Here is a 14,741-nt window from a genome sequence, read left to right on the forward strand (position 1 = left end):
TGGCTTTAATGTGCAAACACAGGCATGACTAAATGCCGACAGACTATGTGCCGTGTCTCTCTGCCACCTCCTTCTGGGCACTGTTTTTTTATTCCCAGCGGGCTGCAGGCTGCACAGCCATCGAACAAATAGTATACATGTATTTGCATATTGAAACACAATTCACTAACTTTGCTAATGGCTGGCTACTTTTACAATAAGATGGCATACACCATTTGTACACCCAGAAGCATGAAGGGTGGTACTCTAGCAACATCCAAAAATATAGCAGTGCCATAAACCAGCTTGGTATTGACCAATGTACAAACCATTATTGTACCAATATGGTAAAATGGCTGGAACCAAGGAACCAATATGCACATTAAAGTGCCTAGCTTGGCCTGGCAATTCAGCTGGACTGTTCCTGTGAGGAGCATGGTAGAGCCTGATTTGCCTACGGCTGTGTCCAGACTGAGGTGGCATGGTGAGGAAAAAACGATATATTGGGATGCGACCCGAGCGATTGCCAGTGGCTGAGATTAATTCAAGCATTCCATCCATCACCTTGTTGGTTTTGAATTAAAGTTAAGTTCATCAATCAAGGACGCTTGATGGTCATTAACATTGGCGTATGCAGTTAGGAGGCAGTTAGGAAGCCTGGGATCACAGTAAACTGACAAAGGTGAGGAGGGCATAACACTTTGTAGTTTTTTTACATAATATTCTTCCACTAAAAGGGATCTAAAAATCATTCCAGAGCCAGTGGAAATGTCAATGTCAGTGTCTTTTGATTCATTTTGTTTGATTAACAATAGGTCTAAATCTTCAGTGTCAAAAGTAACAGAGAAGATGGCTATGCTGCTATTACACAGTCCTTCTGCTGAATATGCAGAAGTGATATTCTGGGGCCTACTAAATCGATATAGGCAGGTTATGCAGTTTCTGCATAGTGTGGTATAAACTGTACACATAGTCTAATAGCACTGCCAGTGTCTTTGCAGAGTCTCCCTGTAAATAGATCTTCAGTGGGGGAGCGTGTCTTTAAACCTTCTACAAAGCCACATATTCTAGGTCTTGCTTTCCGGATTATTACAATAGTGTTGATGTGCACCTAGGAATTGGTTTGCATTCATGAGGAGGGGATGTGTCACTGTGTTCACTGGGCAATGCCCAGTGAGTGCCAGCTCTTGTGTTTTCCAAGTGGATGTGTCAAAGGAGACCTTGGGTTTTTCCAAATCTTTTGCCACCGCCGCCCCCCCCCCCCACCAGCCCCCCACCCAACCAACCCACCCCACCCCGCCCTATAGAACTCCTTTCAGACACAGGGCAAGCAGGAAATACCAGACCAAACTGTGGTGGTTTAATAATCCCTGATTTCAAACTGCCTGCCATTCTATGGGTCTTGAGCAACTGGGTCAAGTACCCTTTCAGCACTGTACACTCCGTGTTAACGTGGGTCAAGCAGTCCAGTGCTTCTTAGGGGGAAAGACATGGATGGGGGGCCCAGAGGTAGGTACAATGTGAACACAGGCTCAAAACTCAAAATACATCCTGCACCCACAATAATTGTTCAGCCAAGTACTGGCTTTTAGGAAATAGTAGTATTGGGGAGATGCGCGAGCGCGTCAATCAAGATGGCCGCCACAACCGGAGCTCCGTAATCCCCTCAGCCCGACCTCTTTAAAAACGCCGAATTTTGTGTCAGGAAGTCGGCGGAAATGCTGGCGCTTACCTGCCAAAGTGGTTTCCGACCTGTGGAGTGATTTTGGGGCAAATTCTTACGGCGGAAGCGCGATTTGTGGCTCTATGGTTCTGGACCCCGGTCTATCCTTCAGGTATCACTGAGTCTGGGTGCTTGGGGGCGGAGCAATTTTTATGACAGAGCCTGGCTTGGGCCTAGCCACGCCTACAGTCTAATTTAGCTGCTGCACCTGCTGCTTTTGAGAGTTTGTTGGTGTTTTTGTCGACATTTACCTCATTTTTATCACATTTTGAGGCTGTTTTCTTGTTTTTATCAGTCTGCACATATTGTTAAGGCTTTATTTCACCTCAAAATGGATTCTAAGAATTCCAATACTAATAAACGAAAGCAGCAGGTTTCTCCTCCTCCAGCAAAGTCTAAGATGGTAGAGTCTTCAGACCCTTCTCTTGCTCTAATTTTGGAGGAAATTAAAGCACTGCCCTTAAATACTGATACAATTGCTTCAGAAGTCAAAAATATCCGCAAAGATATGGCCTCTATGTCAATGAAAATTTCTGACAATGCCATTAAAATTCAGGATAACAAAAATAAAATTGACACTTTCACGCCTTTATTGGCCAAAATAGTTCCAATGCATACTCAACTGTTGGACATTGAAAATCTGAGTAGGCAATACAACCTGCGTATTTTTAATTTGCCTGAAGAAGTTGAGGGGACAAACTGTCGTTTACACCTTGAATCTCTTCTAACGGGCCTTTTGAATATAAAATTCACTGAAAAATTTGAGATTGATAAAGCCAACAGAGTCCCTTCCCATCGGAATCCTAGACATACTAAACCCAGGCAAATGATTTTCAAGGTTCTGCGTCATCATCATTTGGTTCTCATTCGAAACGCTGCAAGAGAAATTCCTTCATTATTAGTGAATGGGACCAAAATCTTTATTCACCAGGACTTTGCCAAAGAAACTGTTGCTATTCGCAAAGAGTTTTCTGCCTTTCGTCCACAGCTGCGACACCTTGGATTTAAATATGGTCTTTTTGATCCTTCAACGATGCGTGTATGGAAAGACAATGTCTCCAAATCTTTTCAACGTCGTGAAGATCTTCATTTGTTTCTTGATCAGCAAGCTCCTTCATCTATGGATACTCAGGATCCTAATACCTGACTTCAAGTAGCCTGGCTTTACCTGTCACATCTTTGCATATTCTTATACTCACGGGCTCCAACGGTTTCTGGCCATACTTGTGGAACGGGTGTGCGTTTCCTTGTCCTTATTTATGTTCCTTGTTTGTCTCCTTTCCTTTTGTTTTTTCTTCCTATTGTGTATTTCCCTTTCTTACTCTCTGCATAGAGTCGCTCTTTTTCCATGGCTGTTTCTCCGTTCCTCTTCTTCTGTGTCATTCTTTTGTCCTTTCCTCTTAATGCATAATGGCTAATATTCTTAATGTTAAAATTGTTTCTCTTAATGTTAAGGGTTTGAGGCATCCGGTAAAACGCACTAAGATCTTGGATTACCTGGGTGCGTGTAAAGCTGACATTTATTTTATTCAAGAAATGCATGTTGATGATAAAATTCTGCAATATATGAGGAAAAAGTGGGTTGATAATATTGTTTCCTCTCCTGCACAGGGAAAGAAAAATGGGGTTGCAATTCTCTTTGCAAAAAGGTTACATTGTCAGATTCTTAGTAAGTTTACAGACTCAGAAGGTAGATTTATAGTGGTTAAGGTTAAAATTCACGACTCAATCTTCTCTTTGCTTAATGTTTATGGTCCTACGGCTGACGACCCTTCTTTTTGGTGAGCTTTAACTTCTGAGGTACTGAAGTTGGGGCAGGTTCCTTTGATTGTTGGGGGGGGACTTTAATGTAATTATTGATCCGTTACTAGATAGGCTTTCCACTACAAAATTCCGTCCTCCTAAAGTGTTTCATGCCTTTAAATCTTTCCTTCACACAACCAAATTGGCTGATATTTGGAGATTACACTTTCCTACGGAGAAATGGTTTTCCTTTTTCTCCAATCTCCATAATTCTTATTCAAGGATTGATTATTTTTTGCTTTCACCTTCTTTACTTCAATCAGCCACCAACCCTGTTATAGGTAATATTGAGGTTTCGGACCATGCATTGATTTCCTTTGTGTTAAATATTTCCTCTACTTTTACTAAGCAAAATCGGTGGCGTATGAACACAAATATAGTTCTTAATGATAAACATAAGTCTAAACTTTTACAAGTTATTCAAGACTATTTTTTATTCAACCCAGAAGGTTCAACTTCTATTGTGAATAGGTGGGATGCCTTTAAGGCCTACATTAGAGGTGCCACTATTTCTATTATGGCACATGAAAATAAACAATTTAACTCTAATGTTAAACATTTGGAAAAACAAATTGCTAAATATGAACGTTTATTTATTTCCTCTAATGACCTTCAGTACAAATCTAAACTGCAGAAGCTTCGTTATGAATTTAATGCTATACTTAGTACTAGAGCAGGAATCCAACTCACTAAATCTAATGCTAAATTCTGCTTTAATACCAATAGATCTGGAAAACTTCTTGCAAACTATTTACGAATTAAGAGGGACAAAACTCAAATAACATCAATACGTGGTCCTAATGGTCGAGTTGCTATTTCCCATAATGATATTGTACAAGAATTTTTAATTTTTTTTTCTCACCTATATAGTAAAACAGTACCCTGTGATGATTCTTTAATTGATTCCTTTTTAAATCAGTACAATTTGCCTCAAGTCTCTCCTTCAGACAGATTATGTTTAGATTCTCCGATTACTTGTGATGAAATTTTACTTGCTATTAAATCACTTCCCAAGAACAAATCCCCAGGCCCAGATGGTATCCCTGCTGAATTTTATAAAGAATTCCAGTCTTACCTTTTACTTTATTGAAGTACACTTTTTTCCCATTTTGGTTCCTCTGGCACTATTTCAGGTTCCTCTACTGACGCTCTAATCATTGTTCTGCCCAAGCCTGATAAGGACCCTACCTATACTGATTATGTTGTATTGTTTATTAGTAATCCACTTTCTTCTGTTCCCTCCCTATTAGACATTATTGACAAATATTCAGTGGTTTCTGGTTATAGGTTAAATGCAACTAAAACTGAATTTTTTCCCTTGAATGCTTTATGTATCCCGGATATGCTACCAAACACAGATATTCTTTGGCAGAACAGTAAGCTGAAATACTTAGGTATCCTATTTGCCTCCTCGTTGCCTGCTACATTAAAACTAAATGGTGATTTTATACTTGACTATCTTAAGAACAAAACGTCCAAATGGTCTCCCCTTTTTCTAACCTGGTGGGGTAGAATGGAGGCTATAAAAATTAATGTTGCACCAAATATTTTCTACTCATTGGCCATGATTCCCACTCAATTTCCTCTCATATTTTATAAAGATATTGACAAACTGTTATCTAAATTCCTTTGGTCTAATAAGGTTCCTTGTATTGCTTATAGGAAATTAAAAGTCCCTAAATCACAGGCTAGCTTTGCCATTCCGGACTTTTACCTCTACCATAAAGCTTTTATTTTAAAGCAAAGCTCCTTATGGTTCACAACCTCTCATGCGGTCAAACCTCCAATTTGGCTTGATATAGAATCTTCAATTCTTCGTCCCTTTTCATTGCCCTCTTTGCTGTCTTCTACATCCAAGGTTATTCATAAGTCCTCTATCAAATCCTCTAAATTAATAATTAATGATTTGGATTCTAATTTTGAATTACCCTTACTCTCTACAGTCCACTTGTCTTTATGGCACAGTGCTTTACTTAAACTAAATAGAAACATTAATTTCTGGTCCTCATGGATTTCAAAAGGAATTTTTTATCTCAAAGATGTCTTTTGTGGAACTGCTTTTATTCCTTTTGAGCAACTATGGTTAAAATTTGATATCCCAGCTTCTGATTTTTGAAATACCAGTCATTATGTAATTCAATTTTGGACTCTTTTCCCAATGGTATTCCTTATTCCACCACTAATGACCTAATAATTTACCTTACAGCTGTTACATCATGCCCCAAAGCTGTCTCGGCATTTTATAAAAAATGTACTTCCTCCCAGGGCTCCAATGTTGGTACAATATCATCTTTTTGGAATACTGAATTGTCCATTTCCCTATCTGATGACACATAGTCATCAATATGGCTCAACAGTATTTCTGGTTGGCTTCCAGTGTCTCTGTATCAAACTAATGCTTTTATTTTATTTAATGCCCTATGGACCCCACTTCGATTATGCCATTCGAAATTGTTACCATCTGATGTTTACTGGCATTGCACTTCTAGTTCTGGATCACTTCGTCATATGTTATATGAATGCCCAGTTGTTTTGAAATTTTGGTCAGATGTTTGGATTGTAATTTCAAAAATTTTACCTGTACACGATGATATTTCTTATGCTATGTTAATATGTAAATCAGTTGCCCTTTCCCATCCTCTTAGTGAGTCAGAAGCAAAGTTATTTAATTTTTTAATTACAGCTGCTTTAAAATCCATTACTTTTTGTTGGAAAGATGCTTCTTCTCTTTCAGTTCATGCCTGGTGGTCGTGGATTATCTTTACTAGAAAAGGAGCTCAGCTGTCTCTTAAAGGCGTTGTTCACAATTCGCAGTCATTTCAATCTTTTTGGTCTCCTATTGATTCGTATGTTATGCAATGATTCATAGGTTATGTAATGCTATGACCTCAAGTTCTATTCTGTATTTTGATACTTAATTTCCCCTCTTTTACCGGCCTTTATAATCCAATTTAATTGTGACTCTATATTGTTGTATTTTACGATTCTGATATGTCCCCTACCCCGTACCTTCCCTCCCCTATTCTCCCCCTTTCTTAGTCTTTGGATTATTGCATTTTATATTCGCAATTTCATCATTTACGCATATAAGAATTATTCTTTTGTATTGTATTTGTCTAATTCTTCTGTTTGCAAAATGTTTCAATAAAATCATTTTGAACTTAAAAAAAGGAAATAGTAGTATTTATATATAAAGACAATTTGAAATACTATCTGCACAAACAATACACACAGCCCTACTCAGGCCGGCATGCTAGCTATCTGGGTACACCCTTGAGTCCCACTTCTCTGTGGTTATTCCCCATTTACTATGGGCAAAATTCAGGCTAGGCCGTACTGCAAAGGTCCCACTATGCCTTAGCACTGTGTAAATGTAAATGTAAATGTACATGTATTTATATAGCGCAAATCGCCCACATCGCAGGCATCTATGCGCTTGCTTAGGGAACCCGTCCTGGTATTCCCCTGTGAGATACCCCGGCAGGGTATCCACAAGGTGAAAGCCAGGCATCCCGCCGCGAGGGGCCGTTGTGGAGATTAAGCAAGCTATTGCCCAGAGTCGCAGAGTGTGAACCCGTGAGTCGAGTAGGCAACGGAGTGAGAATTATCGAGTCCGTGGAATTATTGAGCCCAACCCCCGTCGGGGCGGGGAATTGAACCCTGGTCCAGGGCCGATCTCAGCTTCCGGGTCTGCCGCCTCTAACCCCTGAGCCACACTTCTCCACTGTGAGGAAGAGTAACTTCCCACTGGGCTATCGGGTCCAGCAATCAGTCTCACCTGCTGCCGCTGGTCGTGTGATACAGAAGACGACGGCAAGCGATCAGCGTTCGGCGTTGAGGTAGACTGGAGCAGCTGCCGGTGTTGAGTGGTATTCCTGTTGCTGCAGGCTAGGAGGTTGGTTGCCTGAGGCGCTCCACTGAATGACGCAGTAAGTTCCTCTGATCCCACTGGTATGCCAGGTGCAGTCACTCAGCTTCTGATGCTTCGGTATGGGTTTCAGGAGCACGGGTCAGAATCCAATGCTTCTTTGTGGTCACATGAAGCACCAGGCACTGGCCCTCCTTCTTGCATATGGTGCACCAGAGCAACGGACGGCTTTTGCTATTCACAGCGGCCTTCTCTGGCATAGGGAGTTGCTGACTTTAGGTGACACACAGGCATCCCCCTGATCGGTGCAACAACAGCTTTCTCAATGGCAGCCACCTAGCACATTGGGTAGCTGACTTTAATCTGCACTTGGGCAACAGTCTAATCTGTGCTACAGCAGCTTTCTTCGTGACAGCTCACTCTAGAAAATAGGGTCGGAGACTTTGGTCTACACAAGGCCAACAGGCCAGTTGACGCAACAGCAGCTTTCTTCACGGAGGCCGCCTCTGGCATTGGGATCACTGACTGGCCTGCATACGAGCAGCAGGCCAATCAGTGCAACAGATCCAATTGCCAGGATCCCCCAGTGGACCTTGCTCCCTCCAGGTGATCTCCTCCTCCTCTTCCTCAGAGGGTCCTCTGTCTCTACAGGCAGGCGCTGGTGCTTCAAGCTCCCAGACAGGAGGTCTTGCTTACCCTGGGAGATGTCCCCTCACCCAGCTAGGAGACTGCACACCTAAACCCCCAGTCCAGGTCACACAGAGCAGAGCTCTAGATGAGCTTCTCCACGTCGAAGTGCAACTCACTCAGGCCGCTTGAAAGTTGACAACTTGGGAACTTCCAGATCCCGTTTTTATCATCCATTTGCAAACACAAATGTGATGTAGTATCTCATGCTTTGAAGTTTTTGTTTGAGGGGTGCCTTCTTTGGAGTGCCCACTCTTCTGTCCTGTCATTTGCCCAGGAAGCAGTCTGTCACAGAAGGAGCGACTTCAACCATGATAGCCCTACAACACAGATTATGAGTTACTCATGAACAACACCGGAATGACAGCCTCACTGATAAATGCCCAACAAAAAGGTTACAAAGGCCCCCATCCCTACTTTTTATGATTCCCTCATCAGCCCCATCTCTTCCTGACATGTGCCCAGGCCCCCACTAGCTAATGACCTTTTCACAATCAATAAGCTCTTTTGAAGTGTACAGGAGAGTCTGGCTATCCCTTCCTCTACTGTGTCACACTCAGATTTTTGGACAGATACATTCCTGAGAACTGCCTAGGGGGATTCTCCACCGCCAGGGTCCTTCCTTCAAGACCTTGCACTCCAACTATTGAACCCACAGCCCTCCATGTATTTTATCCCTCACAGGCACTCAAACATGACAGCACACACATGCACGCTGCACAGCACTACATGCTAACTCAATGTAGGCCAAGGGTGAGTTAAGCACACTGCAGCAAAACGTTTCTTGAGTGGGTCAGTCAGACCCACTCCAGTGACACAAGTACAAAGGCCTGTTCACACTACTGATTATCAGTATAAAACAAAGTATGCTTCCACAACCACACTCTTACTACTTAGCTCTTTGGTAAGGGCAGCTGCCGACTACCACTCATGAGGTTAGTGATTTGGGCATCCCTTCTGGTGTGAGCAAGATCGCAAGCCATGAGACAGGCCTATGATCAGTGTTCGCTCATGACCAAAATTCAGTACCAGGGATCCAGATATCACTACAGCTGGGGCAATAAGGTCTAGGAGTTTATGTTTGTCACCGCACGTTTGTCTCAACACCCCCCTACGTGAAGATATTAACACGCAACAGTTTATCACTTACGTACTCAAGACAAATCTAAAGTGACAAAATTGTAAAAAAAAAAGGAAAACAATTGATGGCTTGCTATTCATACCTTTAAAGAGCAAAGGTAAAAAGACCTACACTTTGGTTGAAGCTAGGGAAACAGAATATTTACTTGGTGAGGAAATTCTATTTCATTGTTCAACTGCGATGTAGAGGCTTAACTTAGTGCCAGTGGCAGAAGAGTGTGTCTTGTGCAGGTGAAACAGATATGTACAGTTGTGTAGGTGTGGCTGCCTTAATGGGGAAAGATAGACTGTTCATATTTTTACATAAACTTACCGATTTGTGCGCCCTTCCTGGGCATGTTTTGCAGTTTGAGAAACTAGAACACTGTCAGACACTAGTATCAGATTTTTATACCTGTGTGAATAATTTTGGTGATAAAACAAGCAACTTTGCACAGAACCCTGCAAGTGGTGAAGAATGCATGTATTTTTACTCTATGTGCTGTTCATAATCACGGAGCCAGACACACAGGCCCTCACATCTTCCCTTTCGAATGCCTTCATCAGCCCCATCTCCTTCATGAAAGTGCTTCCATTGGCTAATAAACCTTTTCACAATCAAATAGCTCTTTTGAAGTGCACAGGAGAGTCTGGCTTGGAGAAGTGTGGCTCACTGGTTAGAGGAGGCACACCCTGAAGCAGAGGTCAGACCCAGGACCAGGGTTCAATTCCCGACACGGCAGGGTCTGAGCCCAAGTGTCCACGGACTCGATAATTCTCGCTTCGGTGCCTACTCGAATCACGGGTTCACACTCTGCAACTCTGGACAGTAGCTTGCTTAATCTCCACTACGGCCCCCCCGCGGCGGGATGCCTGGCTTTCACCTTGGGGATGCCCAGTAGGGGTTATCTCACAATGAAAAACAGGACGGGTTCCCAAAGCAAGCGCCTTGAGACCTTTCGGTGAAAAGGCGCTATATAAGAACCTTTGACATGACATGTCTCTTCCTCCACTGTGTGTCACACTAAGATTAGTGGACTGATACATTCGTGAGAACTGTCTAAAAGGCTCCTCCACCTCCGGGTGCCTTCCTTCAAGACCCTGGGCTCCAAATATGGAACCCACAGCCCTCCATTTTTCATCTGTCTTTCTGTCCTAAGCCCAGTTGCATTTCAAACCCATCTGTGTCAGCGCCATTATCTTTTGATTCACCTGTCCCATGCTCCTACTCTCTGGTATAAGGCAAAACCATTACTCACCCACAGCCCATGAGTCAATAGATATCATCGTAAGGTCTGCCATATCTTGGTGCTCAGAATCGTCTGGTTCCTCCTTTGGAGTTATCTCGGTTATGATAATTGACTGAAACATGTTAGAATCTGCTTAACGGGAAACATACAAACACAAAAATTAAGACAAATCACAATAGTAAAACTTGCTTTATCCCTACAAAACAAATCCATGCCTACTGCCACTATTCTCCCCAAAGGAGCATTAAGCCCCTGAGCTGGCAGTAAAACATAGAAACGACAACATAAGCAATGCTTTACAGTTTGTTACATCTTTAACAGTGTCCCAAGGAAACTAGAACAAGCCTAGAATCTAGGTGGCCTCCACCAGTTGAGTAGCACCATCCCAGCAGATGGGTGTTTCCACATTAGAATAAGAGAAGGTATGAAACCTGAGCCTTTTATATAGCCAGCCAGAGATACTTTCAGGAAGTAAGTACTGCTTGGATGTTTGGATACGTCATCCACTTCCATGCTAATGTGACCTTGACATTCAACCACAGAAGAGACTTACGGCCTGATTTAGAAGTAGGAGAAGGGAATACTCTGTCACAAACTAGACGGATATCCTGTCTGCCATATTACGATTCCCATAGGATAGAATGTGATCTTAATACGGCGGATGGGGTATCCATCACATTTATGAGCGAGTGTTCCCTCCGCCGACTTCTAAATCAGGTCCCTAGTCCTCGCCCACAGCATCCAAATCGCATAAAGAGAAAAATACCCTAGGGTGGTCGAAATCGAATCTGGGGAACTGGGTTCGAGTCTCGGCAATGACGCTGAACATCCTGTGATTCTGGGCAAATCACTTAATCTCCCTGTGCCTAACAAAAAAATGAATGTGTGTCCTCATGAAACGTAACTGGTGCTATGTAAAGCGCTCTGATACCCAATTTGGGTCAAGTTTGCGCTATATAATACTCTGCAAAAAAAAAACACTGGAGGGATTAAAGAAGCTTGCCCAAAGGAGGACAGGAGGTCACCCGCAGTGGGCGATGGAGAAGCTCAACCCCCGGATAAAATAAAAGAAACACACTCACAGAAAGAGATGGTGGAACTAGACAAAAGTAAGAGATAAAGAGGCTCACACACAAGAGGAGCTAAAGAAGCACTACCACAAGCGTATAGAATGGAGGTCATCCTCAAGAAGATATACAAGAGGTCGCACCAAGGAGCGGATAAAGCAGCTCATCGACAGGACAAAATAAAATTAGCTAATCAAATGATAAAATAAAGCTGCCCGCCTACAAAAAGGTATTTAGAAACACAACCTTGGGAAGGTATTAAAACATGTAACCACAGGAGAGGAGGATGAAGGAGCTTACCCACAGAAGGAGATACAAATGTTTGACCACATGGGGATATTAAAGTGCTCACTCACAGCAAAAGATAAATTACCTCACCACAGAAGAACATAATAGGCCAGACTAAGAAAAGGAGCAAGATTTTCATTTGAAGTAGCGTTAACAAATGCTCACCAGAAGGAGAGAGACTTCCCACCATTTGACTGCATGGCACCGGCATCTTGCCTTGGTGTGTGCGTTGGTGGCTTAGGAGATTGGATTTGCGGTTGAAGGATCGCCCACAAGTCTCACATGTAAAGGGCTTTACTCCTGAGTGCACGTTTAGATGCCTTTTGAGATTAGCCTTGCTGTTGAAGTTGACACCACACTCAAAGCAATCAAAGGACTCCTCTTCTGGGTGAGAAGATGTGGTGATCCTCTGCACCTTGCCAGGAGGGCGCCCAGGAAGTCTTGGTCGTCCAGGGCCTCGTCTGATTTTGTTTGATGCTTCTTCTGTTGAATTCTCCACATTTAGGGCTTTTTCAACCATTCCCATCTTTTCCGGATCGTCCTCTGCAGAAGGCAACTTGGATAATTTTTCTTGCATCTTCTTCCATGATCTGATTCCTGAAAAAATAAGTTAGTGATGAACAATTATGTTTCTAAACCCTATGTATAGTGCAAGCTCTGAAGAGACTTCATGGCAAGAAGAGCAGGCATAAAAGGGACAGTACCTCTATGCAGTCTCTGAGCCCAAGTGTAGTAAGGTCTTTAAATATAGGGTCTCCTGCCACAGAGGTCTAAAACATCTGAGCACCACCAAAGCAGAAATAATACATCAAAATGTAATCAAACTACACATATCTCACCTTATCACAGTAGTGAAGGTGGATTTGTTCAGAGAGAACTACCTTTTGCCACTCTCCCCTTCTTAAATATCAAGGCACCAAAGATTATTTGATATATCGCCTGCAAACAGATATATGCTGCTGATGGAAGGCAGTCATCAATTCCTCTCTTTTATATGAGGTTCTATGATATCCTCTTGCTCATGAAAGAGGTTATCAAATTTAGAATATTTCTGCGTAGAATTCCATACTGGCAGGACATCTGTTTTAATAATTATAGAGGAGCTTCCCACTGCTCTATTAGGTATGTGCTAGCCAGTTTTTCTATTCATTTTAGCCATCACAACTCCTCCACCAATGTTTTGCACTTTTTGATAGATTGTTGGTGCTTTTCATGTTTACTTTCCTTTATTACACACATCAATGTGCCTTTTGTCCAACAACCAACCTTTCTTTTTTTTTAAATACACAGTTATTCAGTTTACATTAGCCTCCTTTACACAACAAGATATTTTTCACTCGCCCATGTCACTGTATATTGCATCAATGATAACAAATAAGAACACGCAAAAACTGTTAAAAAAAAGAAAACTAATATTTACCAATGTCCCCTCCCCTTTCCTCCTGACCTGTTATATGGAAAAGGGTCTAAGATTCCCATTATTCCTTCTCTCTATATCCTTCGTCCTCTGTGTTTTCTTTTATTTCCCAAGTATGTGTCGTATATGGGCGAACAATGGCCCCAGCTATAGTTTGTTTTGCTACCCCATCTATCAGTCTGAAGCATTTCTAATCTCACTGTCACCACTTTGCAGCCTCTCTCGCCCGAGTCTTCCAATTGTCCGGACGCAGAATCCTGGAACCCAGCTGGGTCCAACATTTTTCTCATCATTGTCCCCCATGCAAGCAGCACCTCTGGTCATCTTTTCTGGTCTTTCGTATATGTTCCTCTTCTGCCCTGGCTCCGTCCTGCAGGTCTTTCTCCCACTTCTCCCTAGTCGAGGGCCTATTGCTCATCCAATGGATCGCTATGCAGCGTTTTGCCACTGTGAGACCGAGCACTGCGAAACGTCTCATTAGTTTGCACTTCATGACGTCTGGTAATAGGCCCAGCAAGCATGGATTAATCTTCAATAGTACGTCCTGACCCATCGCCCGCTTAATCTGTGTTAGTATTTCTCCCCAAAAGGTAGCTACTAGCAGGCAACACCAGAAATCAGCCTCATTAACCTTGCATCTCGGGCATCGGGAGTCTCTCATCGGATAGATGGCATGCACACGCTTGGGGAACAGGTAGGTTATATGGATTATGTTAAATTGAATTTGCTTAAACCTGACACTCATGATACCCTTCAGACCCAAGCGTGCATCCTGGACCAATCCCCGGGCAATAGATGTTAGACCCCGAGAGATTGCCATCTCTCTTCCACTAGTAATGGCTTAAGCCGATTATCCTTATGCAATGCTAGGTACAGATGTGTGACCAGCTATTTATTTATTTATTTGCATACTTATAACGCGCTGGGAATCGACTCCCTGAGGAGTATCTCCGCGCCTTTAGCAGCATCTGAGACCAAAGCAGGCTCTATCTTAAGGTTAAGTAATGCCTAAACGGAACTAGTAGTTGAACAGAAAAGTTTTTAATTTTTTCCTAAAAGGAAAATGTTCCTTACAGACTCTAATGTCGTAAGGAAGATCGTTCCAGAGCTTTGGTCCTGCTACGGACAGAGCCCTTCCTCCTTGTCTGGTCTTCCAGAACCTGGGGACACAACTCTTGATCACCAGATCTCAGAGTTCTCGAGGGGATGTAAGGAACACATTTTTTAGTTAGATAGTCAGGACCTTTATCAGTGAGGCATTTATGGATGATGCAGCACGTTTTAAACAACACCCTCTGTTTCACAGTAAGCCAATGCAGTTGATTCAGCAATGGTTTTGAGGGTGTACGTGCTGGGGCATTCAGAACCAAGCGTGCTGCCGTGTTCTGCACGACTTGGAGTTTGTTAATGATGCCCTCATTGGCGGCTAACAGCAAACCATTACAATAGTCCAGTCTGCTCAACACAAGCGACTGAACTAGAGTTTTCCTGGTGGTATCAGGTAACAGGGGGAAAACCCTTCGGAGAAGACCAATAACAT

The 14,741-nt window shown here is 42.7% G+C and overlaps 1 protein-coding gene across 1 annotated transcript in view; it reads right to left on the bottom strand.

Annotated features, from left to right (window-relative positions):
* Positions 1-14,741, bottom strand: part of LOC147685005 (uncharacterized) — a 713,619-nt gene that overhangs the window by 394,273 nt on the left and 304,605 nt on the right. The window contains exons 3-4 of the mRNA XM_086939748.1: positions 11,950-12,381; positions 10,439-10,558 (exon numbers count right to left, since the gene is read on the bottom strand). Coding sequence (XP_086795874.1) covers positions 10,439-10,558; positions 11,950-12,381 — 552 coding nt within the window. The remainder of the gene's footprint in view (positions 1-10,438; positions 10,559-11,949; positions 12,382-14,741) is intronic.

Source organism: Lissotriton vulgaris, chromosome 10, assembly GCF_964263255.1.
Source record: "Lissotriton vulgaris chromosome 10, aLisVul1.2, whole genome shotgun sequence".
NCBI lineage: Eukaryota > Metazoa > Chordata > Amphibia > Caudata > Salamandridae > Lissotriton > Lissotriton vulgaris.